The 27,658-nt window shown below is 45.0% G+C and overlaps 1 protein-coding gene across 1 annotated transcript; it reads left to right on the plus strand.

Moving 5' to 3' along the window:
• The first annotated feature begins 216 nt into the window (after positions 1 to 216).
• On the plus strand, positions 217 to 27,388 carry LOC119456019 (ras-related protein Rab-11A-like). Its single transcript, XM_037717611.2, has 5 exons — positions 217 to 482; positions 5,309 to 5,504; positions 13,496 to 13,689; positions 19,140 to 19,220; positions 25,932 to 27,388. Exons 1-5 carry the CDS (start codon positions 443 to 445, stop codon positions 26,072 to 26,074), a joined length of 654 nt encoding a protein of 217 aa, XP_037573539.1. The 5' UTR covers positions 217 to 442; the 3' UTR covers positions 26,075 to 27,388.
• Positions 27,389 to 27,658: the final 270 nt, after the last annotated feature.

Consider the following 27,658-nt stretch of genomic DNA (forward strand, 5'->3'; position numbering starts at 1 on the left):
TTTCCGCGCCGCGTCATCAGCCTGAAACGCAGAGGGAAGCGTCCACGTTTCTCACTCACTGAAACGGAAGCTAAACTTGTAACAAAATATAGACTTGCGTTCCTTTGTCAATCTCGAGGCCGGCATCAGCTGGGTGACGGAAACTCACGTGCCACTATTTACATACGGGCACTTTGAAATCAACTTCCGGCCGTGTACATCCGTTCCGTTCGGAGAGTGCGCAGAATCTGGGGGCGTCGAACGCGCAGCCATCTTGGTGTTTTGGGTGTTGTTGAAGGGTATTATATCTGTGATAATCGGCCGGCACCGAAGCGCTGTGCGTTCGTCCGGAGTGTATTTTATGATTTGAGAGGCCCCTCCTCGTCGCGAGATATTTATTGCAGCTGATTTCAGCCTCATTGTTCACTCGTCGCCAGTGGGGCACAGGAGTCAGCGGCTTAGGATGGCCAATAAAGATGATGAATACGATTATCTTTTCAAAGGTAAGCCAATTTTATGCTCTGGTTGCCGGTGCTAGTTAGCTGCGGCGCGTAATTTGTGTACTTCTGCCGCGCTTTCAAATAGCTACTTTCGTACCTGTCCCTGTTTGCCGGAGTTACCTAGTCCGTTTCAACTGGGTGAGGCTTCCATAGGCTTAATTTTGCGGTTCAAGTTTTATTTCCTCAACTTCAGAAGAGCTTTTGTGCGCGGATTTATTGACCAGGCATCCGCGACTTCGCCGCCTGACTTTTCGCCGGATATTTTAATTTAACTCTGCCGTTTCCCGGTGTTTTGAGTGGGGCGGACAGTAGGCAGTGACGTTTGTAGTCGGCAGTCTGTTTGACCGTGTCACGACATTTTTCGGCTACAGCAGCACCTGCCTCTTAAGCTGAAGCACAGTTGCAACATTCTTTTCGCGTTTCTTTCAACAAGAATCTCGCCAAATGCTCTTCTTAGTCTTCTAACGGCGATGTGCAACGCCTACTCGTCCATAAGCCTAGTTCAGTCGGCTCGCTTTGACGTGTGTGCGTGTCGCGATTCTGCGAGTTGATGTCATCCTGAGCGGAAGATGACTGCATAGTACGTGCGTGTGCGCGGCCGTGGGCAGCCTTTCTCTGGACTTCAGTCTACCGTGCTCGTCTCGTGAAGTATTGGCCCAGTGCTGCCGACCGGGAAACCGCACCATACCCTGTGCTCATTCAAGGACGCGACGTCAAGGAAAACATTGGGGACGGTTGTCGGTTTCGCTCGTTGTCTAGGCGGTAGTACGTCGCAATGGCAAGGTTCATATCGGAAGGAAGATCTTTTGGCGTTGCCACCCACCACGCCGTGCGAGAGCCGTATGCAGTGTCTGCGTAATGGGTGAAACGAAGATGAGACGTGTCGTTTCGGCCGCCAGTACCAATTCATATATTGCCTACCCTGTCGAGCTTCCGATGCGGTTTAAGATTTGAGGTTTACACCCACAAAGCAGCGCCGGAATTTCAGCTGTATCGCTCCTGATAACAGGTACTACGTCAGCAACGCAACGCCAGCATTTTTCTTGTCGCATTACGTGTTAATCAGCCGGTGTTCGGGACACGGGACAGACCGATAACCGGCTGACCCGAAAGCGTGCTGTGAAATATGGAGATGTGAATTAATAGACAAGTAACTGGGTGTGATATAATTAAGCCATTAAATTTGTAGGCAATATTACAAATTTTGCACAACATGGTTCTCTACAAGGATGACATAGCTGTTTATATATATATATATATAGGCTACATTAGTGCTCATTGGCAGATTGCGCGACCTCTCTGCCTGTTCTGTGAAATGCTCTGTGAAGAGCAACAGCTGTTGATATTGCCTTTTAAGCTTATTGGCTTTTGAGCAGGCCCCACACGGTACAAATGATTTACTGAACTCGTCACATCTATCAGTGCTTGTAGCTCCATGAGCTGCCACATTCTCATGGTCTGGCGACCAGTGAAGATGTATTGCTCCCGTGGAAAGCACTATTATAGTCTGCTGCACGCACCAAGGCTTTCCTAGCCAGAGCGTGCTATCTCCCGTGATTTGGTACTGCACTCGCCTGAAGTGATGCTGGCCTTAGAATGTGTGATATGAATAAAGTTTCTGAAAGAACTCCAACATAAAGGAGCACTTGTCCACTGTAACACCGGGCTTTACACTTTTGCAACACGGCGAATGGTCAGTCTGAGCCTTGAGCTCTGCCAATAAAGTTCAGTTGCTTACGCTGTGTCGAAATTGGTGTGTGGCTCCTTGCACACGGACATTTCCTTTTAGCAAGGCTAACAGTGTCTTCATATTAAAATTGTGGAAAAGATGCAACAGTTAATACTGTTCTGAAGAAAAGCTCATGTACAGGCGAGGGGTATATTAAAATAAATGCAGAGGGCGACTTGTGTGCTCTTTTGTTAACTGCTAAAATATGGGTGCGCTTAAAATGTTGGGGTTTACGGACGAGTCCATTGATGGTCATTGCTTATGTCACCAAAAGGAGTTTAGTCACAATTTTGTGGCATATAACTGTTTGCATCTAATTTTGAATTCTGCAGTCACTTTGATATTTGTGCCCAGGGCTTGCTACTGCATGGTTGGATGTAGAGCAGGGATGTGATGCTGTGGGTGGTTGCATACGAGGGGGACTCAGAAGAAACTGAACTTTCGTTTTCACACCTCTCATGGGTGTACTTCCATGTCCTACCACTAGGTGTATTTGACCAACTGGGATTCTTTAACGTGCTCCTAAATCTAAGTAGACAAGCGTTTTTGCATTTCGCCCCCATTAAACGCCTTCTGCTACCAGTGCCTTGACGAAAGCCATTGTAGAAGCAAATAAATCTGTGCATCACTTCGTTTTGGAGAGGTTAAACACGTCTGTGAAACCATCATGTGCGATCGTAAGGAGCAGCGCGTCTGCATAAATCATTTTCTTTTGGAAAAGATGCTCATGGAAATTCATGGAATGCTTTAAGAAGCCTTCAAGGAACAAGCCTTGAGCCATACCCAAGTCTATGACTGCTATTGTTGATTCAAGGTTAGCAGAATGAGCATTAAAGATGATCGTTATGGTCTCCCATCAACCAGTAGGACGGACAAAAATGTTTTGATTTGTGAAATTAACAAGCTAGATCACCGAATGACAATTGATGCGATATCAGAGAACATAAGTATTAGAGTGCATGCCATCAAATTTTGACTGAGGAATTGCACGTGAGGCGGGAAAAAATTTGAAGGGGCAGTGTTTCGATCATAAAGCGGCTGTAAAAGCAGCTTGACAGCATCACAAATTGAGTTCTTAGGATGCATCGAACAGTGGAAAAAATGAATTGACAAGTGCATAGCAGCCCAATGAGACTACTTTGAAGGCAACTAATTTGTTTTTCCCTTAAAAGTGAATCAAATTGTTTACTCCAGAAAAGTTGTTTATTTTTGGGTCCCCCTTGTATTTATTCTAAAGAGTGGTGAGTGTGCCGAAAATCTGAGAGCATCGAAACAGTGATTATATAAGGTTTAGGGTGAAATGAAGTCTTGTTTTCATCAAAATTTATGCTAAAACATGGTCATTAATTCTGCATGCCAAGTGGGCTTTAAGGTTCAGCATCCTACAGTAATGATTTTGCAAAAGGGTCATAAAGCCATCTATGTGACTGCTAGCAGTTTTAGGTGGACACTGTGCCAGCTTTAGCAAATATCAAATGTATGACTGGCATGTTTATAGCACTGGACTTGTCGCCATTTACTGTATACTCGTATAGCAAATTTTACACAAGAACGATAAAAATATCAAATTTGCAAGTGTTGTGAAACACTAATGAAAGAAACAGTATGACCAATCGTATTACTGCACACTCCGTTGTTTCACATCAATGCATGGCGTGAAGCAGTGACAATTGCCACCGTCGTTTCTTCTGTGAAACTATATACATGTGTGGTTTGCCAGAATGATTTTGCTGTGCTGCCACTGCAGTGCGTTGCACTGCTGAGCTTGAGGTCGTGTGATCAATCCTGGCCACGGCAGCTGCATTTAGATGGGGGCGAATTGCAAAAATGCTAGTGTAATTAGATTTAGGTCCATCTAAAGAACCCCATTTGCCCAAATTAATCTGGAGTCCCCCCCACTAAGGCATGCATCATAATCATATTGTGGTTTTGGCATGTAAACTCAATAAAATTTGTTACTGCAGTGCAAGCACCTTGTAGCTATCAATTTAGTAGGATCAACATCCACAGTGACCTTGTATCTCCAGCAATGCAATCCCCTCTGCCCTTTGCATAATTATACAGTACAAAGAAATTAGTCTCTGGAAGTACCATTCTATGTGGGCCAGGAACATTCATGAGCAATATTTGCAAAGTATGCCGGCAGTTTGCTAGCCTGTGCACTTGATCTAAGGTTGCATCTTGCTCAGCAGCAATATGGTGACGACTGCCAGCCTTGTGCTGCCTGTGTAAATTATGCATGCATCCTTTCCAACTGCATAAATGTGGCTCTCAGTCATTCTGTGAAACCTGGGATGGGGTTAATGTACCTAGCCTAATGTACTGTTATCACCATTATCATATAGCTCTGATACCAAGATGCAGCTAGGAATCTGTGCTGGCAGGTGTGGCCATGTTGAAACAGTGTGTGGAACTCTTATTGCAACATGAAACTTCATTGGCTGCTTCGTAACAATTTCACGTCTTAATGAGACTGTTTTAACCCTTCTCTGTCAAGAAAATGGGCAATGCAAGAATGTTTTTAATGGATTCTGGATGGACCGTGTTACAAGATATTGCCACAATCACTGCTGTTTCAGGCTGCATCTTTTCATGGTAATATGCTGACAGCATGTATGCACCCAATTCAAATGCATTCATAGCAGATCACTGAGTTTATCACTTTTGGGGCTATCAAACTTGGGTCAAGGAAGCCAGTGCAGACTTGCAAAAGAATCTTGCAGGCTGGTGCCCTTTCTGTCACTGTTATCTTTGTGTCTTACAATTGCCGAGTACATTTGCAGAGTGGACATCAGAATTGCTTTGACATGTTTGAATGCCCATTGCTACAATGTGGCATGATACTGAACATTGCATTGTGCAGTCAAAGTAGTTCCAAAGGTGATAAATTGAGAGTAAGAATCCTGCTTTCCTCAACTGCAGCGAGCTTCTAATGCAACAGCCCCCTCAACCACTTTTAAGAGCAGCTTGCTGTAGCTGGCCTCTCTAAAATCAGTCCCTAACTGCAGATAAATGTATTTCAGAGAAATTTACTGATGAAACTATTGGCTGACATGTGTGTACACACTTGGCCTTGACTGCTTCTAATATTCCTTTGCAGTGGTCCTGATAGGGGATTCTGGTGTTGGCAAGAGCAACCTTCTTTCAAGGTTCACGCGGAATGAGTTCAACTTGGAGAGCAAGAGCACCATCGGGGTGGAGTTTGCCACACGCTCGATCCAGGTGGACAACAAGACAGTCAAAGCTCAGATCTGGGACACAGCAGGCCAGGAACGCTACCGTGCTATCACTAGCGCGTGAGTATTGCTTGCAAGTAAAAGCGTGCTTAAATGCATTCTAAGGTTCAGTAATATGCAGTAGCTTAACCCTTTAAAGCCAATCGTCGCAAATTCGCGACATACCAAATAAGTGCAGCCTATGCCCTGGGAGTATGTTTGCTGGCTCAAGTGCCGGCTGTCACGCGTTTGTGACAATGTTTTCCAGTGCTGAGATGTGGTGCCATTTAGGAGCAATAGCGGGAGGCTGGAAACCATTGTTTGGGCTTGCGATGACTAGGAGCTCACACGTGCAACGTCAACTATTTTCTACATTTGTCCAGAACATAAAGAACATCAGTTCATGCTTCAAGTTTTCATTGTATTGTTTAAATCCGAGAGAGTACGACTGGTATGTAGTGAGCTTGAGAATGCAATTTTCGTATTACTACCCTGGCCACGATAGGGCACGTGTCTAGTGTGCCCCCCCCCCTGGCTATACCTCTGGCCTGCAGCCTGCGTTAGCACTGACTCCACTGCACACTGGCCAGCCGTCAACAGCACATGTCAACCATACAAAGGATGGACAGGTTTCTGCGTGCGCAAAGTTCAATGTGCATTTCAGTCTGAACAAAAGTGCCAACTGATTTCAATATTTTCAACAGCCATAGGTTACCACAAAAGGTCATGTTGCCCATTCAGAAAATATGGGGTCATCTTTAGTACAAAATTAAGCTTTTCGCAAGTTAAGCCAGGAACAGGCCTCACTCATTTCTTTTTTTGTGCAATATGTGTGCAACATTTTTTGGAAGAAGTGTCGGGTGTTGCGAATTCATGACATACGCTAAAGTTCATAGAAAATTCAGTCTTCGCACAAAGTATTGGTGGCATTCGATTACGAGGGCTAAATGAAGTTAAAATCGCCTGCACCAATTTTTTTTTCTGCTAGTGTCTTAAATAATTCTGCCGTTTAACCCTTTGTATATCAGTTTTGTTCATGCTGATAGTAATTGTGACCACTTGCTGGTAAACAATGTACACCACATGCTTACGAGATGCCTGTAATCGGTTATCTATGTTATTCCCCTTGCTTCACCTTGTTGGTGAAATTTGTCCCTCAGGATAGATTTGTTCCAAACTTTCATTGGTTGAGGTGTCCAAAACATAGGTTGTAGTGCAGTGCTGAGCTCAAGGATTTCCTCATAGGTCTCCTTAATATTCGTTGCAGCAGCAGCTGAAGGGAGTTACTCTTTTATGACAGTGCAGCAGTTGTGGGGAAGCTAACCTTGGTATAAAGTGGGAAGCAATGTTGTTTTTCTGATAAGTCCTGTTGCTTGCTTTGCCTGCTCGCAAGGTATTACAGCTGAGCAAGCAAGAGTAACTTGAGGATGCAAGAATGTGCACTGTGCTAGCATTTTTCAAAGCAGCACCAATAAAGCCCCTTAGGAGCCGGCAGCATCATATAGCAGAGATTTTGGTCCAGTGTATGTTTGAAGTCATGGGGGCGGAATACAAGTGTCTTTCTTTGCAGGCTACATTAAAGTCAAACTTTTAAGAGGATTCTGAAGGGAAATGTTGAGCTAATATTAAGTGACAGTGCTTCAAAATGTTTTAGGACGTCAGATTCACTGAAAATGGTTTCCAAAATGAGAAACCTAGTGTAAGCATAGTACAGGATTTGTCACCACTGTGAGAACACTGTACCAGCCCTGCCCCTACAACCCATTTATATTTGGTCACATGAAAAGCAGGTTTTTCGTTTCACTTCAGTGTGAAATCATTTTTTTTTTCTAAACATAACTTGAAAATGTCAAGTGTTGAAGTTACCCTTTTGGCCCTTTTTATGGTGTGCAACACCGTTTCTCTATGTTCCTGTCATATTGACCCTTTTCATGGAGCAGTTTATTCTTAAGAAACGAGATGGTGCTTGCGGTGGTGCGTCGCACGTGGCCTCTGCGACAGCACACGAATACGAAACCTACCCTGCTTCTATGCGATCACCTGTCGGAAATGCAACTGTTTTCACTAACACACTGTGCTCCAATCATGCTGGATTGAATCATGTGTATTGAAGACGTGTGCAGTAATTGGCTGCAAAAATAATGACTGGAATATTAAGGAATGGAATGAATCTGGAACCGCTGCTGCAACTGTCTGTACGTGTTACCGGCACTTCGAGATGTATGGCTTTCCTAGAATATAAAGAAATTTTCTCATCTGCCAATGTTGTACCATTAACCTACACGAGTGAGTAACGCTCGTTAAACAATGACAAAGGGAGTAGCGCCGCTTCCTGTCGTAGCAAGTTTCGTGCACAGTAACTACACACATCTACCCCGACTGGCACGGAAACTTGCACCCACTCTGTCGCCAACGTGTCAAGGATAAGTGAATGGGTGCGCACTTGAATATATGTGCGCTTTAGACTACACCAATAGAGCTCGAATGGTCGAAGCTGAATGTTTCATGACGTTCCACAAGAGCAAACGAGTTACTAGCGATAATACATTTTTGCTACAATGCATTACAATGTACAGAACGGCTACATGTCAAGCCTTGTGCGCAGCAAGAACAAATCTATCGCAACTCGGCACACCCACGAGCGATTAGGCAGAAAATAATCGGATAATGACCGCACCGATGAACGTTACTGAGTCAGAAATATGACAAGCAGCTGCTTCAAAATATTTGCCAAATAAAGAACAAAGAGCAAAACACACTAATCCTGATTCAATTCATGAGCGGAAAGTTTGGATAGCTTGGAATACATATATTTAGGCCCGCTTTTAGAACAAGCGCCATAAACGCTGCTCGCACTATTTGGACGTAGCTTAATTGGCTCCGAAAGCGCTTTTGCATGTTTTCTGAAGCTGTGGCCAAAGCTTCATGTTGTCCACCCAGTCACCGTCTACGATATCTCCCGAAACAGAGGCTTGCTAAGCCGCACTGGTGTCATGCACATCCATTGTAAACACGGAGGCAGTTGAGGCAAGCAATGGATGCATCACCACTTGCTCAAACATGGCAGTGCCCACGGGATCGCTGCGAAAAGGGTCAATAGAGAAGTAGACTAAGATGAGTAGCAGAAAAACAGACCACAAGTGAACTGCCAAATACAACAGTGCACGCGGTAACACCTAGGAAGGCACGACTTTCGAGATTTTTGGCACAGGAACATTGTGACGAGCCTTTCAAATAGCTTTATGATGTGCATGCACAGTTCGCAGTCTCGTTACTCAGTTATTCCCATGCATTTTGGTTTGATCCTCCAAAATGCTGCATCATCCTTTGCTATGAACACTGTAGTGCCATCACTGTGGCATTGTAGAGAGCCAACTTATTGCGATTAGTTGAAGTGGGAAGTGACGTGCGCCAACACATTGCCCCCCTTCATTGTGGGCAATTTAAATGGGGTAAAGTGTGGAACCTTAAGGCGCAACCACAAGGGAGAAATCTTCGACGGATTTTCGGCGCCAACCGGCGTCACTCGGCGGCGGCCGGCGGCATTGAGAACAATGCGCCGCCGGTTCACGCTTGCTCGGCGCCGCAAGACCGAGCAGTCGAGACTTCAACGCCCACTGCGGAAGTGGCGGTAGACACAAGAAGCAAACAGTGGCCTCCGAGACGGCAGGACCCGCAGTGTGAGTGAGCTCGGAGGCGATTTACAAAGCGAGCTTCCGGCGTTGCTGTCCGCGAGTGCCTGCGTTGCTGTCCGCGAGTGCCTCGTCCGCGTCCTAAGCAGCCGATCGCTCGTGTGTGCTCCGGCCATTGCAAATGGTGCAGCTTTGTACGGCATCATTGATAGTGGTGTACTCTTTCCAGACAGGGACATGCAAGGAACGCCGAAGTGCACACTAAGGCCTGTCCACGTTACTGGCACAGCAACTCGCCGTTTGCCATTCGCGGGCTGCTGTTCGATGGCGGTTTCGTTCGCGAGTGGCGAGATTTCCTTGCCGTAGACAGGATGGGACCAGGACCCATTTATGCGGCAGTCGTACAGCGAAGTGGCCAATCGGTGACCGAGGAGTGGTCACTCTGGCACCGACAGCAGCCTCACCGCCGCCGATCGTTCGGCGGCGGCGCTATTGACGCTAGGCCTTCTCCGGCTCACTCGAAAGCTAAATCTGACGGTGCTTCGGAATGAATGACCGACGCTCACAAGCCGTAATATTTTCTCACCGTTGTTGTCGCTCTTCGCAATAATTATACACAAAGAAGAAAATGCGCTGATATTAGCGGCGCCGTCGGCTGCGATGCGGGCACAACCGTCGTCTGCTGTCGGTAGCCGTGCACTGCAGCTCGACAAGTATCGCAGCTCTCGTTCATGTTTAACGTTCGACAGTGGATATCGTTTTTTATACAATATACGCGTCACATTATCTAGTGGAAGGTATTTTGCTAGGAACAGAAGCTGCTGGTGATGCTGTCCATGCTATGTCAATGGTGCTACATTTTTCAGTACAGACAACCAGCAAAGCACTGTATACGTCTGCACTAGAGCTACGGACATGTTTTATCAAGTTTTACAACTACAAGTCCTTATAAAGTAAAAACAATTGTTCTGTTAGCGCAACATATTGCAAAACTGACTGGCTAAATTGGGGCCAAGGATCTGGCCACATTGCGCCACGCTTGAAATACGTCGAAGCCGAGACTCTCCTCTTGTGGTTGAGAGTTGTCAATAAACCTCGTTGAGCGTCCACGCCGCGTGCCGCCGGCCTGGCGCCGAAAATCCGTCGAAAATCGGTTCCTTGTGGTTGGGCCTTTAGCTTGCAATTTTCTTTGAAACTTGGCATTCAAAGAACTAGAGCACTGCACGGGCTCGGGCTTACCCAAAAGCGCGGGCCCGGGTAGGGCAGTTTTTTTCACGGGCTTGGGCCGGGCTCAGGCACGGCATGGGTTTTTTGACCCGGGCAGGGATCGGGTATTTCGACGCAGGCCCAGGCTGGGCTTGGACTTTCTGGTGGTGTGCATGTAACGTGCAGCAAGTTATCCTCGCGCATCTCGACTCTGAAAAACCTGTTGCCTAGGCGCAGCTGGAAGCTAGCAGTGCTACTCCGGTGTTCTTCCCTTTTCTTATTTCGTTGTATTTTGTGCTGTTTGAACCGAAAGACCGAAGTCTCCTGAAATCAAAGGATGCCATTGTATTCCTTAACTTAATCAATGTAATTGTTACTAGATTGATAGAAGTGGATAGGGCCGCATCAAAGTCACGCCGTTGGAAACTGCTGGCGATACTGCTCTGCAGGGTCATTCGTACTACCTCGCGAGCTGGTATTTGCGTTCAGACTGCTTAAATGGTGTTCATAATTGCATATGACGTATTTATGCCTTAAGAATAAATTAATTTCATTCTCTTCATTTATTTTATTTTTTTAGTGCCACTCGGTGGTCTTTTTTGGTCTCGGGTCGGGCTCGGGCCTAGGGCAAAAGGGGTGGCGGGCCGGACCGGACGGGTAATGTAGATTATTTCCGGTCCCGGGCCGGACCCGGGTCTCGCCATAACACCTTTCGTCGGGCTCGGGTGGGCAGCCCGATGTAAAATCGGGCCCGGGCTGAAAAAATTGGCCCGTGCAGGTGCTCTACAAAGAACATTACGGAATTTGTATAAGGACAATTTAATGTAGTACGGATTCAATGTTTGCCTATCTATGTAGCCAAATTTGATTCAAAGCCAACTGTGTAGTGGAATAAAAGCTACAGTTCCTATTGGTCAACCTAGAAACACCCTCTTATTTGTACAATCCTGTCATTCAGCTGGTGTGTGGGAGGATTAGGTGTCAACAATAGATGAGCCAATCTAGTTCTTGTTCATGGCCTGCTGGTGTGGCACGTAGATTTTACTGTACTGCAAAGAGTTGGATAGAGTTGTAATTTTTGATATGCTGAAGTTCATTTTTTGGGTTTCTTGTTCGATTTGAGAGCGCTGCAATGAGCCTTTTTTTTCATTAACTTGAGAATCCCTGTTGTAACCTTTGCAACGTTGAATGAAGCAGAGCTATAAAATTGCAATTGGAATCTGGCCTCGTGTATGTGCTTGCTAAGTGTAGTTGTATGCTAATTTGTTAACATTGATGGGGGGTCACCCTGGCAGTGTTAGTATAATTTTTTTTTTTTGAAGATGCACGTTCAGGTAAAAGCAGGCTAAAAGAAAGTTGGGTCCCTGACCCAATACAGTGTTTCTAACTTTTTGGTATTTCGCCACACACTTGTTTACATAGGACCAATTTCGCAGGATGTACTAGGCTTGTAGAGTCTGTCTGCTGTTTGTGACTTATTCTGTTATAAAGTATGCTTGGAAGTGGTTCTCAAACTTCTAGCTTTTAGACACCTTGATTAGGGTACAGGTCATTCTAAAACACTGGTAGGTCTTTTTTTTTTTTTTTATTGAGCCATATGCAGAAAACAAGATGTCGTGCTGTGGCTAAAAACATATTGTAGTGGCACTTACCAGGACTCATTTATGAAGTGATCATAGCCTTGGCAGGTTATGATTGGTGATGTTGCATGCTTTAAACACATGCTGACATAAATAGGGTTTTGTTAAAAATGTTAAAACTAACGAATCTTTCTCGACTTGAGTTAATGTGCAGAATGCAGCTTTACACAGGTGCTCATTGTGCACATTGCAAATGCCTTCCTAGATGTCTTGCTTGTTCATCTGAAGGGAAACTTCTCTATGGTATGTGTTCTGAGGGCTTCCCCATAAATCAGTTAACCTCTGGGAGTGTACGTACTGCTTTTGTTATAGCTCTTAGCATGTGGCCTATTTATTTCATCATAGCATCACACATGTGCAGAAGTTTCAGGTTTGTATTCAGGGGCAGCAAATGACAAACAACGCTGGTATTATATACCACTTTTTTAAACATGGGAACATGCTACATGCGTGGCTGTGTATCAACATGCTAAAAAATTTTGCCCCCAGTGGGAATTGAACCGGATTACACATTAGGGGGGGGGTAATCTACCATGAAGCAAATGCTGAACCTTGTAAAACAGTGCACAGATTATTACTATAACAATCAGACATTAGTTTTAAAATCTGAGGATGGCACAGGGCACATTGCTCATAACAGTTGAACCCGGGCTCATAACAATATGGAACCCACATATAACGAATAATTGGTATAACGAACAGCAGTAAAATCCCCTTGAAAACTTTTGCATGAAATACCTATATATCTAACTTTTTTGTGATGTCCTTCAGATTCAATATAGTCAAACCTCGATATAACGAAGTTGTACATACTTGCAGCGAAAAACTTTGTTATATCGAGGTTTTGTTAATTGAATAGAACTAAGATGGGGAAATATAAATAGTTCGTTACATCGCATATTATGTTAAATCGAGGTTTGTTATATCGAGGTTTGACTGTATCCGGGTTCGACACTAGTATGAGAATGCGTAAGGGTCCTTGGTTGCTTCAAAGTGAAAATCGGGTGCATACCTGCTTGTATGCACTCTTTAGGCATGGAGACCTATGACTGCTATTCTAGATTTCATAGCAATGCTACACATGATACTGCTAAATTTTTTCCATCCACTTTTCACCTTTGCATCAAAATACTCTTATAACCCTTTGTATTTTCGGTATACTCGTGGACAACTTTTTGTGGCAGTGAAGGGAAAGCGTCAAACGCGCCTCTGAAAAAAGTCCCACATTTTCATCCATGTGAACCGTGAACACCTTATTTACAAGAACAAAATAAGGCAGAACACACTGAGTCTTGAATTTGACCTATTTTCTCTTAATGGTGTCTGGGCAAACACGAAACTGTTTCGTGTGGAAGCTGCGTCTGTTCTGAGAAGTCGAAAAGTGCTGTCAAACGCTGCTGAACTACATGGCGTGGCAACACATGTGCTAAAGCTCCAGCCCCTTAGCTTTCCTTTCATTGCCACAGAAATTTTTCCGGTGGTATAATTACTCAACTAAAGTTAGAAGCCTCTTTTCATTGCAATGATCATTCCTGTGCATAAGAATGCTTGCTGTGTTGCTTCATGGTTGGATGTATGCTGTGCCTATATGCAGGTACTACAGGGGAGCTGTGGGTGCACTGTTGGTGTATGACATAGCGAAGCACCTGACCTATGAGAATGTGGAGCGTTGGCTGAAGGAGCTGAAGGACCACGCTGACCAGAACATAGTCATCATGCTTGTGGGCAACAAGAATGACCTCAGACACCTTCGGGCTGTGCCTACTGATGAAGCAAAGGCCTTTGCTGGTTAGTGTTAATTGCACTACAGCCCATAAAAATGAAAATATTGAAGCCTTTAAAGCTGTTTTGCTAATCGTTTGCGCCTCAGTGGGATTGCCTGTAATCCACATGAGGCTAAGTTTGCATGAGGCCAAGTTCAGGGAAATGGGCAAGCGAAAGCGAGACATGATCTACAATGCTCGAACCAGGAATTCGATCTAGCCACTGGAATGGATCAGATTAGCTGTTGCTGACAGCAGTTTTCATAAAGCGCCACAAATTTACAGTAGCAGTACTCAAAATAGGCAGGAAAGCCATACTTCTAAGCAAGATACACAAAGTTGTGGCTGAAATTTCGGTTGCTGTTATAAAAATTTTTCAATGGGATTGGCGGCTGCATCAAGTAGGACAGGAAATCGAGCAGGTCTGAAAAATGTCTGAGCAATTGGTACTTGACTATTTCTATTCTTTTTTAATCAGTTGTACCTTTAACTAGATGCAAATAAATTGTAAAATATTGGTGTCATTATGATAATCGCAAGAGAGCTTTGAAAACTAGGTATTTTGCAATAAGTTCATCAAAGTTGGCAGGTAAGCAACGCTGCTTATAAAAACATGCTATGCCTGCAAACCCACTGTTCCTGAGCTGGCAGAGAAAGGCATGGTGCTCTTGGAATTCACTGACTGTGCAAACAGTGATTGGGCCTGTGTCATGTTCATGCTTCCTGCTGTGCCCACATTAACACATTTTTCCCTACACACACACTCGAGTGAAAACCTGAGCAACGACTGTGGGAGGTGATCTGACAAATTGCTCATGTCCCGGCAGTAATTGCACATCTATAGTGTCTTCACATTATGTACACCAGTACGATGAAGACTGCCCAGGAAAATGGCACATATTGGGTCCACCCTTGTTCACTTCAAGAGGCACTTAAAAAAAAAATTTCTGAAGATTGCATGTCGTATTATTAAAACGTTGGCAAGATTTTACTTGGAGTTTGTAAAACCATTGTTGAAATCTACAAACTTCATTTGTGGCAAGCAGCCACTAAAGCATGTGGCACATTTTGCTTGTTAGAATAGTTGGAGAGATTGTAATTTTAACACTTAATGTGCAACGTGAACATTGAGAATGGCTCTGTAGGACCTGTTTAGTGTTCTTTCACTTCGATGTGTTGCACTTGTACCAAACCTTTGCCCATCTTGCTTGAAGGCCTCATTTGCCAGTTGTTTTTCCTAGGAAGCTGTTCTGCAACTAACTTGCTTGTCAGCCGTTTTGCTAAAGCAGCCCTTGCAGAAAACCAATTATGTTAGTCTGGTAATTGCTGGAGTTTCGTGGGAGAAGACTATAATTTGCCTGCCAATTCTGACTACGCCACTGTCATTATGAAGTGTCCTTGGAGTGATTCAGTGGCGAAAAGTAGGTTTAATTTGTAAGCAGACATATAATCATTTATATTCTGGCTGTGGCACTACCTTGTAGATGATGCCTTGAACTAAATGGTAGGATGGAGTGGCGCGTGGGCAGTCTAGGCCAACTAAAATTTTACTCCTTAGGATAGAATTTTGTCTTTTCTGTGCTTTCTTTAACTCAGTAAAGCCCAAGAAAATCTAGCCACTGTAAATATTGTTTTTGGAACGCAGTGTCCCTTCTGCACGACTACAATGGTGAAGTTCAATGAATTGTGCTTTATTTGTTTAAAAGTTATGATGCTGCACTGTATAAAAGTATGCTGGGCCTTTTTGAAAGCAAACTAGAAGCAGCTCCTCAGAAACAAAGATGCTTAACTTCAAGGATAAGCTACAGTTGCAATAACACGTAAATACACAGCATATACGGTGTGATGCGCTCATCTTTATTGCCGTATGTTCTACAATTTACATCTGAAAGAAGAAAACATAGTGAAAAATAACAAAGGACAGTTATTGTCACAGGACAAATTACATCTGAATGTAGTGCATCGTATGTGAAGTGAGCTCTTTCAAAGGATTACTGGCTTGGCCACTGTCTAGCAGCACTCTCTCCGGTTTACTTAGAGCATCCTCAGGAAAAAGGCAGGCCATGCTTTTCTGTTCGTGTTAAGCCTTTTATTTTGTGATAGTACTATTATTGTTATTGATTGCACACACTGGTTTATTACCAGTTTAAAGCACTTCATTATTGAAGTAGTAGAGTCACTACCATAAAGGTTCAGATATAGTCCGGTGTAACGCGGGCATGCATCATGCGCGGTGTAGTTGCGCTACACCAGTGCAAAGTTGACGCCCTTGGGTATAGCGTCACTGCACAGCCATCGTGCCTAGCGGCATATGGCGTGTTGCGGCCACAGCTGATCACCACGCTGCTACGTGCCACATTCATCGTGCCGAGGTATACAGGGTGTAAACTTTTGGTGGTACTGGCATTGCCGATGTGACGTCACTTTGCTGGCCGCAGCTGGGCACGCTGGACTGTACCCGCGCTTTAAGAGGAAGGTTTAGCTCGGGAGCTATCTAAATACATGGAAATGGAGAAATAATTTTTCTCAACCACTGCACCAATTTTAATTTAGGTTTGTTGCATTTACAAGAAAAAGATAAATTAGGCAGCAAACTTTTTATTTAGGCCGTCAATCTTCCAGAAATCTTGAATATTGTAAAACTTCAAAAAACCCAACTGCAGTGAAACTTCATTGCTACGAACACCACATTAACGAACTTTTCAGAAATCCCCAGCTGACATGTTATATTTTTAATGTAAAAATATTTCAGTACTGTGAACTTCAGAATACCGAACTTTTCAGAATAACGATTGTTATTTGGTTTCCGTGTCATGTTAACACCTCAGTACTACGAACTAATATTCCAAAATGTGTGTGGGGGGGGGGGGGATTCTTTGATTTCCATGTATCCTTCACGGCAGCCGAAACAGTAAGCTAGCAGATGAGGTGCAGAAAGTGGACGCCATGGCACATAAGTTCGCAAAACCTTAGACAGCGCATGCCAAAAAAAAAAAAAAAATGTGGGAGATTTTTGTCTACTGTGGAGGTGACGACGCATCGGGTTTTGTGAGCGAATGCTCTGCCTAGACAAGTGCCGCCTAGCAACGGAGGCGCCTCTTGTCCTTTCGTGCTTCTTTGTGCGGTCATACTAGCTATAGCTACGCATGCGGAGAAATGTAACCTCCCTACTTGCGGGGATGCCACACAATCGCACTTTGCACTTTCTGGACGTTGTCGTTTACACGCGCTTGCGCTTTGGAATAATTCAGGTGTCTGTCTTGAGTGAGAAAGTCGTGGTGTCCATGGCAAGGAATGTGAAAAAAAGAACAAACAAGAAAGATTGTGCTTTGGAGGCGACATAGAGCTTCCTTCTTTGTCAGTAGTTATCTAGGCGTCTGTTTTGCATGCGTCTCATGCTGTACTACGATGGTGCATAGTCGCAGAATCTATGGAAAATAGCAACAGCCTGGGCTGAGAGCCAACAGCGACGTTTTTGTGGCTAGCTCAAATGGTGACAACTAATAAACTGATGGGTTGATGAGGCAGAAAGGTTAATCTTGGGGCTTTCACTATAACGACCTTTCAGAATAACAAACGATTTACCGCGCTCCCCTGAAGTTCGTTTTATCGAGATTTCACTATCATGTTTACTACTCCTTGACAATGAAAAATATTGGAATTCTGCAAACTGCACCTAATACCGTAAAACCTCGTTATAACAAATTTGAAAGGGGAGCCCGAGTTTGTATCTATGAATGTTTGTGGGGATTTCGAAGGGAATTTCACCTAAATTGTTATATCCACTGTTTCGTTATACACTCGAACTCTTATATATCGTACCCTCATATAGCACACAAAACAAACAGCAGTAAAATCCCCTTGCAACTTTTTGTATAAAATTTTTATTTTGTATATCGAATTACCTATACAGTGGAATCTCGATGATACAAATCTCACGGGGTCACGAAAAAAATTCGTATTAGCGGAAATTCGTATCATCGAAACACAATTAAAACTAGCTAAATTAAAGAGTCGAGAGGTGAACTCTTTCAGGCACACGTACGTAAAAAGCATTTACAGTATAGACCACTTATAACGTAACTGTTTATAGTGCAGAACTGGCTACAACGCGGCATTTTCCTACTCCCGTTTACCCTCCCATAGAACTCCATGTATACGCATACCGCTTACAATGCAGCCGCGTGAGACGAAATTGCGGCTTCCGCGGGAAAATCTCGCCGACAAGGGCGGTAGCGAGCACGAGGTGCGCCCACCGATGGGAGAGGAAATCAACGAGGGCGATGCGGAGGAGGAGCATGAGACGTGCAGCACGAGTCCAAGGGCGATAAAGTAGTCACCGCGCGCCGTGTGTGCGAGTGAAAGCGCGCGGGGGACGACGCGCGCCTTCACGGACAGCGAACGCACAGCGGAGAGCAAACGCGACTTCTGTTGCACGAAAGGCCGTGGGGGTATGGGAGGGAGGGAGGGGGGGGGGGGGCGAAGCTGTGCTGCGGCACCAAATGCGTATCTTGCAACCGAGCGCAAGGGTAACTGGCGACGCAATCACCCCACGCGAAAGGAGCAAAGCGGGAAGGTAGCACGGGAAGGAGGGAGTGGGAGGGGCGGCTCTTACTCTGCCAACAAATGCGTTCTTGTACTTTGCACCTGTGCCGGCTGTCGGTGTTGTCGCGCGCACCGTATCTTGAAAGCGATCTCCACACGGCTCTGACCTTTGTATGCGCTGTGCTTACGCCGCTCAGTTCCCGTTGAAGCGATAGACCGCACGAACCTTCGCTTGCTGCGGCGGCCACGCGTGGGGAAGTGCAGCCGCCGAGCGAGCAAAGAGTCAAAAAGAAAAGCACAAAAGCATCAAAAGCGCCACCACTTCAAACTCCTCGCGCCCAGTCGCGGATTCCGCGCCTCCGCACTAAAAGAGAAAGGGAAAACGCGCGACTGCACGCTGTTCTCTTTCGCGGCCGTCGGTGGGGCGGCGCTTATTCGTATCAACCGACGCGGGTCGAAAATCGATTCGTAACAACCGTTCTCTAGCACGTTGCAAAGTAATGGGGCTCGGCCGGGACCTAAAAAAAAGTTGTATCATCCGGAAATTCGTATTAGCCGTGATCGGTATCATCGAGATTCCACTGTATATATCGAACTTCTGTGTGATCCCCTTCAGATTTGATATATCCAGGTTTGACTGCATCTCGTTTCGTTATAACATGGTTTGACTGTACATCTAAACTCCATGCTTCAAATTTTTGATACTTGCCAATTTCTCTCAATGTTGGAATTCTAGGCTCTAAATCGAAATTCTATCTCCTAGAGTAGCTAGAATTTTTCTCTCAAATGTAACAAATTTTGTTGAAATTCGTGCAGTGGTTGCCTTGTAAAAGAATGTGTTTTACTTGTATTTGAATAGGGAAAGCTTCCTCCTAACTTTTTTTTGTCTGTCTGTTGCCTTATCCTGTATTGTTTTTGCTTTCTTTGCAGAGAAAAACAAGCTCTCGTTTATTGAAACATCTGCGTTAGACTCCACGAATGTAGAAGCAGCGTTCCATCAAATATTAACAGGTGAGGCAACAGCTTTTTTTTTTTTTTATGCTGCTCTTGGTGGTCTTTCATTTTGTTTCATCAAAGTGCTTGTGCAGTCTGATAATTTGTGCAGTAAAACCAGATTATTCTAAAGGCCCAACCACATAGGATACGCAGCTTGTGCTGCTCCATGTCTGTAAACTGTGATGAGAAAGCTGACCAGCAATGTGATACGCACACAGTGCATGCTTCATTGCATGTTGCCCTCGGCAGAAATGTTCGTGTTTGGGTTTAAGGAATGTTTATTCTGAACTTCAATATTCAAATTTTTCTATTTAATTTATTCACCCTTTGAGGGTCACTTAAAAATTTTTTTTACTGTGGATTTAATATCTTGGTAAAAAAAAAAAGTAGATACACTGGAATATACAGTCAAACCCGTTTATAATAGGGTTGTGCGAATACCGAATAGTAGAGTTCATGTCGAATTGAATCAAGAAAAAGAAAGGTCAAATATTGAATTGAATATCGAAAAATTTTTCACAAATATTAATTTTTACAAATTTTTTCAAATAAAACCGTGCTGCACTTGCTCAGAAGTCTCCTAGCATTGCATAACAAGAACCTAGCAAGTTATCAAGACATACAGTACGGTCTACTCTAAAGGGAATGCCAAATATAATGTGCCAGCACTGATTACAGCTCTGTTCTTGTTTATGAAGGTCTGGAAATGTATTTTATCAGAATTTCTGTTGATAGAATCAAGTGCTTTTTTTTTTCCCACGATATGTTCTACAGAATACCAACAACGTTCTGAGCTTAATAGTGGACCTGTGTTTTGCGGCAATCATTATTATTTTTTTTTTTCATAGAAAGTTTTGCTTTCCAGTTTTTCTACGAAATGCAGTAGGGCTATCCCTACATTATGGCAGGTAAGGTATTGTAAGGCCGATCAGCACAACATACAAAAGGACCACGAGTCACGTGACTGGTGTTGCCGGCGCTGACATTAAAGAGCAGGTGCCGTCCGCTCCATTTCATTGTCAGGTTCGGTGCGATTTGCCACCTGTCAAAAGTTCTAAAATCTGGAGGGTCGCAGCAAGATCAAGCCACTGTATGCAACCAGGTCATGACATTTACACGCCCCTGCCGTTTAAATGAAATCTAAAGCTAGTTTTGTGATGGGTTGCTCGAAGCTACAAAAAAAAGTTTCTACGAACGGTGCTGGTAACGAGAGACCGCCATTTCGTGTGTGGCAAACATGGCGGCCGTGAACAACTTGCTGCCATCCTGCGCACTTGCTTTTGTTTGCGAGGCGGTTTGTCGGCTGTCCAAGTGTAGCGTGGCTACTGTGAATAGATCTGCATCGAGATTGAACCAAACCGTAACATTAGTTGCCAACGCCCGACGAAATGGCATTGATTCGGCCTAATAATGGCCTAGGCGGTGTGGCAGTGACAAACATTCGCCGCTGGTCGATGTAGTAACGGGCAGCAAGCTGTCGCAGAATGCTTGCCACAAGTATGTTTATATGGGTGGCTCATCATGTGTACGATTCCAGGGTTATGCATGTGGGTTAGATTGACGGCTGTTGAAGTGGCGTGAGGTTCGTTGCTGCATACCCAACCTGATCTTTGTGCCTATCGGCGGCTAATTGACCTGATCTTTGCACTTTATGTAATATGCGCTGCTTATGTTGCCGTTCCCTCTGTCCACGTCGTGTTATCATTTCGATCGGTCCTGTTGACCCGGGCGAACCTTGTGCTGAAACGTTGTGCTGACAGAGGCGGGCCCCGGCTGACGCGGTGCCATTCTGTGAATTATGCGTTCGGGCACTGTGTGTGCTATCCCCCGCACCGAGCCGATGTTGGAGCGGGCCGTCCGCAGTGCACTCTGCGCTCCTTTTGCGCCGAAAACAAAGTGAAACGCTCACTCGGATGGCATGGAGCAACGGCGCTCGTGACACCGCGCCCGTGACACTGTGCGAGTCTCTACACCAAATATTTAAAAAATCGGATAGTAGATATTTGATTTGCGAATTGAATTATTCGAACGCTGAATATTCGATTCAGTGATATTTGATATTTGCACACCCCTACTTTATAAAGAACTCAATAGTTCCATGAAAAATTGTCATTATACCAGTAGTTCATTACATATGGACTCGCAAATTAACTGCATTGAAGCTGGGGTCAGCAGTGAAAGTTGTGCAGCACATTTCTCTGAAAACGATTTTTCAGTTTCAATTTTGTTCCCAGTGCATTCCCGGGACCTAGCTGCAAACTTCTGTTAGAAACGTCCATCTTTCTTTCATAGCTCTTTCAAAACAGCTCCCGGTTCCGATCACCTGTCATTCTGAAACTGCAAGCGCAGTCGCCATTATTATTGTGAAGCTCGTGATGTATTTTACTACCGGTGGGACACGACTGTATTCTGCACAAGGGAGCGACTTGCTGTAGTTGACTGGAAGCGTAAACTTCGGAAACTACTGTGGCATGCCACCGTTCTGCAAAGGTCTTGGGCATAATGGTCTCAGCATTATGACTGCCTGTGAGCCATACAAGGGCCGTAAAATTATGTTACCCATGCCCCTAGTGCGAAAGGAATGAGATGTTCAAAAGGTAAAACGTTACCACGAACCGTCATCTCCCGATTATGGCATAGTAACTGCCGATCCTTTGCTACAGTGCATGGCGGCAGCGTGCGGTGCAGCATTCTCGCTGACTCGGGCTGCGTCAACGGGAACACTTGAGCGGCCATTGTTTACATGGTGAAAGGCCATAGATGGTTGTTCCAAATCCGAATCGTTGAAACAGACGTAATGCATGTGGTGCTGCACGGACAATTGTGTAAGAGCGAGACAGACACCGTCGCCGCATCTGATATTGCACTGGCGCATGCGCGAGTGTACACCCCTTGGCATGCCCTTTATCATACACCTCCCCTGACAATTGTGCAAAAACGACAGTGATGCCGATTCATAGGCAGGGTTGTAAAATTATAAATGCACTGCAGTGTGTACGATATAACCGATATTGTTATATCTGGAATCATTATAAGTGGGTTTGACTGCATCCGATTCGGCACAGTAGTCTGCATCAAAGTAATCGATGCGAGACTCGCATGCAGAATAGCAACCGGCACGCACGTCCATACCATAATCAAACTTTGTATGTGAACACACACAAAACGCTCTATAGTTGTGCGCCCATCAGAAAAACCAAATGAGTCAAAAACTTGCAGTAATCCTTCAGTTCGTCACCAAACGAGGGGCAATCATTTTTCAATTCTCAAAAAAAAAGAAATGCATTAATATATGGCAGCATCGTTCGCATAAGGTGGCATTGTTTATATATACTAGCGCGTGCTTGTGTACAGGTGCAATCGCACCCCTGTGGGCAATAAAGGAGCAAGCATCTAGTGGTGACCCTTGGTGAGATTAGAAACCAGATACAGTAAAAGCTCGTTAATTCGAATTCCGCAGGGATGCTACGAAAATTCGAATTGTACAAAATTCGAATGAAAGCCTGAGAAAAAAAATCGGTCAGTTTAGAGGGGACACGGGTATTGAAAGACCGAAAATTGCGAAAAAATCCTTTTTGAAGCTGGCATTTTCGAAATCTAGAACCATTCTTGCACTAAATTGCGAAGTTTCTAGCTTCACTTATCATTATTTTTGCCGCAAAACTAATTTATATAATCTGTTTGAGCTGGATCTGTGCCAGAATTTACGCCGAAACCGCATTTTCTCATCGCGCACAGGAGCCGTTGCAGACGCACTATCGAGGCCATCTTGGTCTCATTTGAAAGAGCGGCCCCTCAACTTCAATTTCCCGCCAACCCAGTCTGTCCTTGTTCATTGGCTTTCTAGAAAATAAGCGTCATCGTGAGGTACCAGTGCGCGATCGTATTGGCTGCTTTGCGCAGCGCGCCATCTGATTAGCTTAGCGGCTTTTCCATCGTCTGCTTCACGGCGTTGTCGCGCGCACTCGCGTATGCCATTTTGTTTTTCTGTCTGTCGCCGACGGTGCAAGCAGTCATGGCTCGAGAACTGAAGAAGTTCCGCAGCAAGCATAAGTTTGGGAAGCGGATAAAGCGGTCGTTGGCCGAAAACTTCAACAAGCGTCCTACGACAACTGAGGACGCCCAAGGTGATGGACGGGCAGTGCTTGGTGCGATCGCTGAGCCGGCCGAGCCGGCCGATCCACCAGCGGTAGGCCTATCGGACGGTGGCCCAGCGAACCCGTCGGCTACCGACAACACCGCGGGCAGCGGCCGTGTGCGCCACGACACGAAAATCCTGCAAGCTCCGCAGCTACAAGACATCCGGGAAAAAGCTGCAGTGAAACTTAAGCAGATGTCATCCCTTCCAGCGATGGAACGAAAACAAAACTTCCTCACCGAACGCGCCAGTGCCGCGGCTCCCCCGCCCGATGCTACAACTACAACATTCACAATTGTGAGCTTGGAGTTAGTGAATGCTTTGCTGTCGTTTGCAAACTGCAAAATCTGCAACGGCGACGTGAAAATTGACAAAGGTGAGCGGGAATATGGCCTTGCCGTCAAGCTGCTGTTTGTGTGTGCACAGTGCGGCGTGACATCGGGGTGGAGTTCGCCGCGCGTCGATGGAGACCAAAATATGAATCCGTTCAGCGTGAATGTGCTCGCCGCGCGCGCTATGCGGGCCACGGGAAACAGGCAAACCGCTCTAAATGACGTGTTTGCAACAATGAATATTACACATCGCGGCCTGCATACAAAAACGTGGCAGGCATACGTGAAAACGAAGCTGATGCCCGCCGCTACCCGCGCTGCTGAGAAACTGACCAGCGAGTGTGCGATTTCGGTTCGCGAACTTTATGCGGACCTAAACTTGAACAATCCGGGCAACATCGCGGTGTCTTATGACGGGTCGTGGATGACTCTGGGGCATTTGTCCCACATCTGCGTCGGTACCGTTATCGAGCTCTTCAGCGGGCTTGTTTTGGACTATGTTGTCCTAGAAAAGAATGTGGCTCCTGTGCCCAGCGGCTCACGCACACAGTAAGTCCGCCAACATGGCACATTGGAAACAATTTTTTTTTTAAAGTTACCCGTGAAGAAAACAAACATGCTGTAGTCGGAGTTTCATCTAATTTGATTCGACACCTAAAAAGAAAGCGTGAACGTGAGTACACGCAACAAGAGGCTGGCAAGCCAAGCCAAAGATAATGTCAGCCTTCATCGCTGGATGGAGCTCTGCACCTGTTAATTGAAAGGATGCTCTTGACCATGCCATAATATAAGGTCTTCTCGAACACTACTTTTGTCAGCATAAAAATTCGCTTTGTCGTCATTTTAGCATTACAACTAATATCACCTTGCAATGACGCTTATTCAAGTACATGCGTTCTCTGCAATCTGTTTAGACAATATAAAATAACTGAAACTACGCAGGAGTTATTCATTATAAAAGAAAAAGCGTACGTACCCGACGGCGTGTCTGCCATGTTGGTTGTTGTCATTTCTTCTTCCTCGTTCGACACGGCTCCGTAGAGTCATGTGACTAACCATGGCGATGGCACTAGCATTTCCAATAGTATGATGTGGGAAAAGTACAAGCAGTTTCGGTTGTTTTTTCATGCTGAAAATTCCGATTTTAAGTCCTGTTGTCATTTGACGACTCCAGGCCTGAAAGGGTTAAGCTTAAGCAATATTTACAAGCCGGTAAAAGATGCTGACCATGCAAAATCTATAGGTAGCGGGAGAACTGCCCCTATGGGAATTGGTAGGGTGGTTTTACTGTATGAGATATGTCACCAAGCTACTTTCTCTTGACATTGGTAACGTGTTTTGCGTATTTTTGCAGTTCTTAACGCGTCTGATGACATCAGCTTTATGATGTGTTCATCGTTAACTCTATAAAACTATCAAGATGCCTTTCCTACGTTAAGGAATTACAGGAATGGAATTGAACTGTCTGGCCATTCCCGGAGTGAGAATGGGCTAAGTTTTTTTCATCCCGAGGAATTGAAAGGAATGGAATTGCGGCAAGTTTTAATTTCCCGGATTGGAATGGAATGGGGTTGCCCATTCCGCAACACTGCTGTGTACGCCGTAGTGTTTGACCGGAATTTTAGTAACCGTCTTGTGTACTAAGGTGTCCGATTAGCGAGTTTTCAATTTGAATGTCTTCCACTACAATGGGTCATAAAATGCTGCTCGAGCTATTTGTTAGTTGAATTATACGAACTGTAATAAGAGTCTGCACGGTATGTGGTGGACACTAGAAAGCAGAACATGGCAGTCTTTTGAGCTCTCTGAAGTTGGATCTAGTAGGGCAACTGTGAGGCAGTTTTGAAAAGTGCTGCAGGAGTAAATCCAAAAAAGGAACGACTAGTGCAAAAATAGCGATTACACTTGTTAAGCTGCTCCAGATCTCTCCAAATTAAAGATATTCTGCTCCAAAATCTGTTGCAGCTGTCCCACCCCTGAATAATTCAGGGTACAATTAGTGTCATTTTGTGTTATCCTTTGTTCCCAAGAGGATCGCTTTCCATGGTTGGCTGAGTTACGCTTTAACTTGTCATCATGGGGCAGTGTTGGCAAGGGCAGAATTTACTTACTGCATGTGGTTTTCAGATGCCACATCAACAGTGCACAGAAGGTCCCTCTGACCATCCATGTGTCTTTAGACTGATGTGTGCAGGTCTTTTGTTTAGGAGCATGAGAGTTCTCAGAGCATTCACTGTTACTTCCTTTCTCGTGCAGACATCTACCACATCGTGTCACAAAAGCAGATACGGAGTGAAGGGGACAATGATCCGTCTCCATCTCGAGACAACATCCCCATCACGATTGCCCCCACGGACCCAACGGACAACCGCAAGAAGTCGTGTGCCTGCCAGCAGTAGCATGCTGACCGCTGGATACAACACTCGGCTGCGCAGGGCCCCTGTAAAGTAGGAGGGACAAGAGAAAAAAGAAACGAGGAGGGCACAAGAGCACTCCTGCACTGTGGCCTTTTTCTTTTTCCACTTTTGTTCTTTCCAAAGGAAACAAAAAACTGCCCCTACGTTGCCCTCTGCCCTCTTACTTTTTTTAACAGTGCCCTATTCCTTGATTCAGTTTTTTTCTCCCTTGTTCAGATGACCCCCAGCTACTGCCCCTTCCTTTACTTTTTTTTTTTTTTTTTACCAAGGAATGGCTAATTTTTGTAGCATTGCTATGTTTAGCACCAGCGTTGCTCTCGTTTAGAGATCCTCAGTGTTGAACTGAAGCAGCATTGCTCGTGAACTGTGCTACAGCGGGCCGAGCGTACTGGTGTATTCAAGTCACCTGCTCAGTGAGGCCCTTCAGTTGCCTGAAGGGAACTGTCAAATCGTCTAGTGAGAGGTACAAGCTAATCTTTTTTTTTTTTTTTTTTTTTTCTTTTGAAGACCAGTCTTGGCTTTTTTTTCTGCCATTCCTGATGCTGCTGTATGCTGTGAGAATAAAGAGGACACTTGTTTATTTAATACAGCTGCGCGCTTATGTCGCGATAAAGTTTGCTGATACACTACATGTGTATTGTTTAGAATTCAGTGGCTTGCGTTCAGCTTTTCAATGTTTGTTGCCTTTGAGGAGGGACATGAGCGATGGGCGCGAAATTTAACCCTGGTGCATTGTTTCTGGTATTCAAAGCAGCGCTTCAAGCTGTTCTCCTCCCCATAATTTAGCCTCGAATTGATTCAAAGTGCCAGGTGTTTTGTTGTGAAGGCATGCCGATTTCATTGGTCCCTAACTGCGCCTTAGCCCATGCAATCTTTCCATTGAGTGTGTACTTGCGGCAGTAATTTGCTGGAGGCTCCTCGCTTGGGTAGTCCTTTCTTTTTCTATTTTTTTTTACTCGGTTGTCATAGGTGTTCTGTATTCAGCTGTTGCTGCGACAGATTGAGAGAGAAAGTTTTGTGGAAATGATCAATTTGTATTTCGATGACTGTACAATGGATGACGTCGTTGCTTGCGTGGACGATTTCTTGGATGCCATACGAGCGTGTGCGAGAGAGAGGAATCTGCTATGCATCTGCGGTGCACCAGCACTGGCTGCCCCGGCCAACAGGCCCTGTTTTGTGCATGTCGCCCCATAAGCAAGCGCCGTGGCAGTGAGCGCTGGTGTACGTGGAGGCCCTGTCATCCCGTGTATATATATATAATTACCAATAAAGTCCCCAATGTCTTCGCTTATAGCGCTGCTGCTTTTTCTTCTGTGGTATTGTAATGCCATGTCATCTGGGGGCCTCACGACAGCCTCGGGCCATGCAGCTGCATACTTTTGTTGCTTGTATGGCTTGTAGGGATGCATTCGTAGTTCTGTGGGCTCTGTAGTTGATTTGCTTTTTGCACATTGGTGGCACTTGGGATTCTTGGCCTCTCTGAACCCTGTCCTAACCTGTTCCTGTGAGGACAGCCATCTATCTCGCACTGAGGTGGGCATTGTTTATTTTTTACTGAGCTTA

Source organism: Dermacentor silvarum, chromosome 6 (assembly GCF_013339745.2).
Source record: "Dermacentor silvarum isolate Dsil-2018 chromosome 6, BIME_Dsil_1.4, whole genome shotgun sequence".
Taxonomy (NCBI): Eukaryota; Metazoa; Arthropoda; class Arachnida; order Ixodida; family Ixodidae; genus Dermacentor; species Dermacentor silvarum.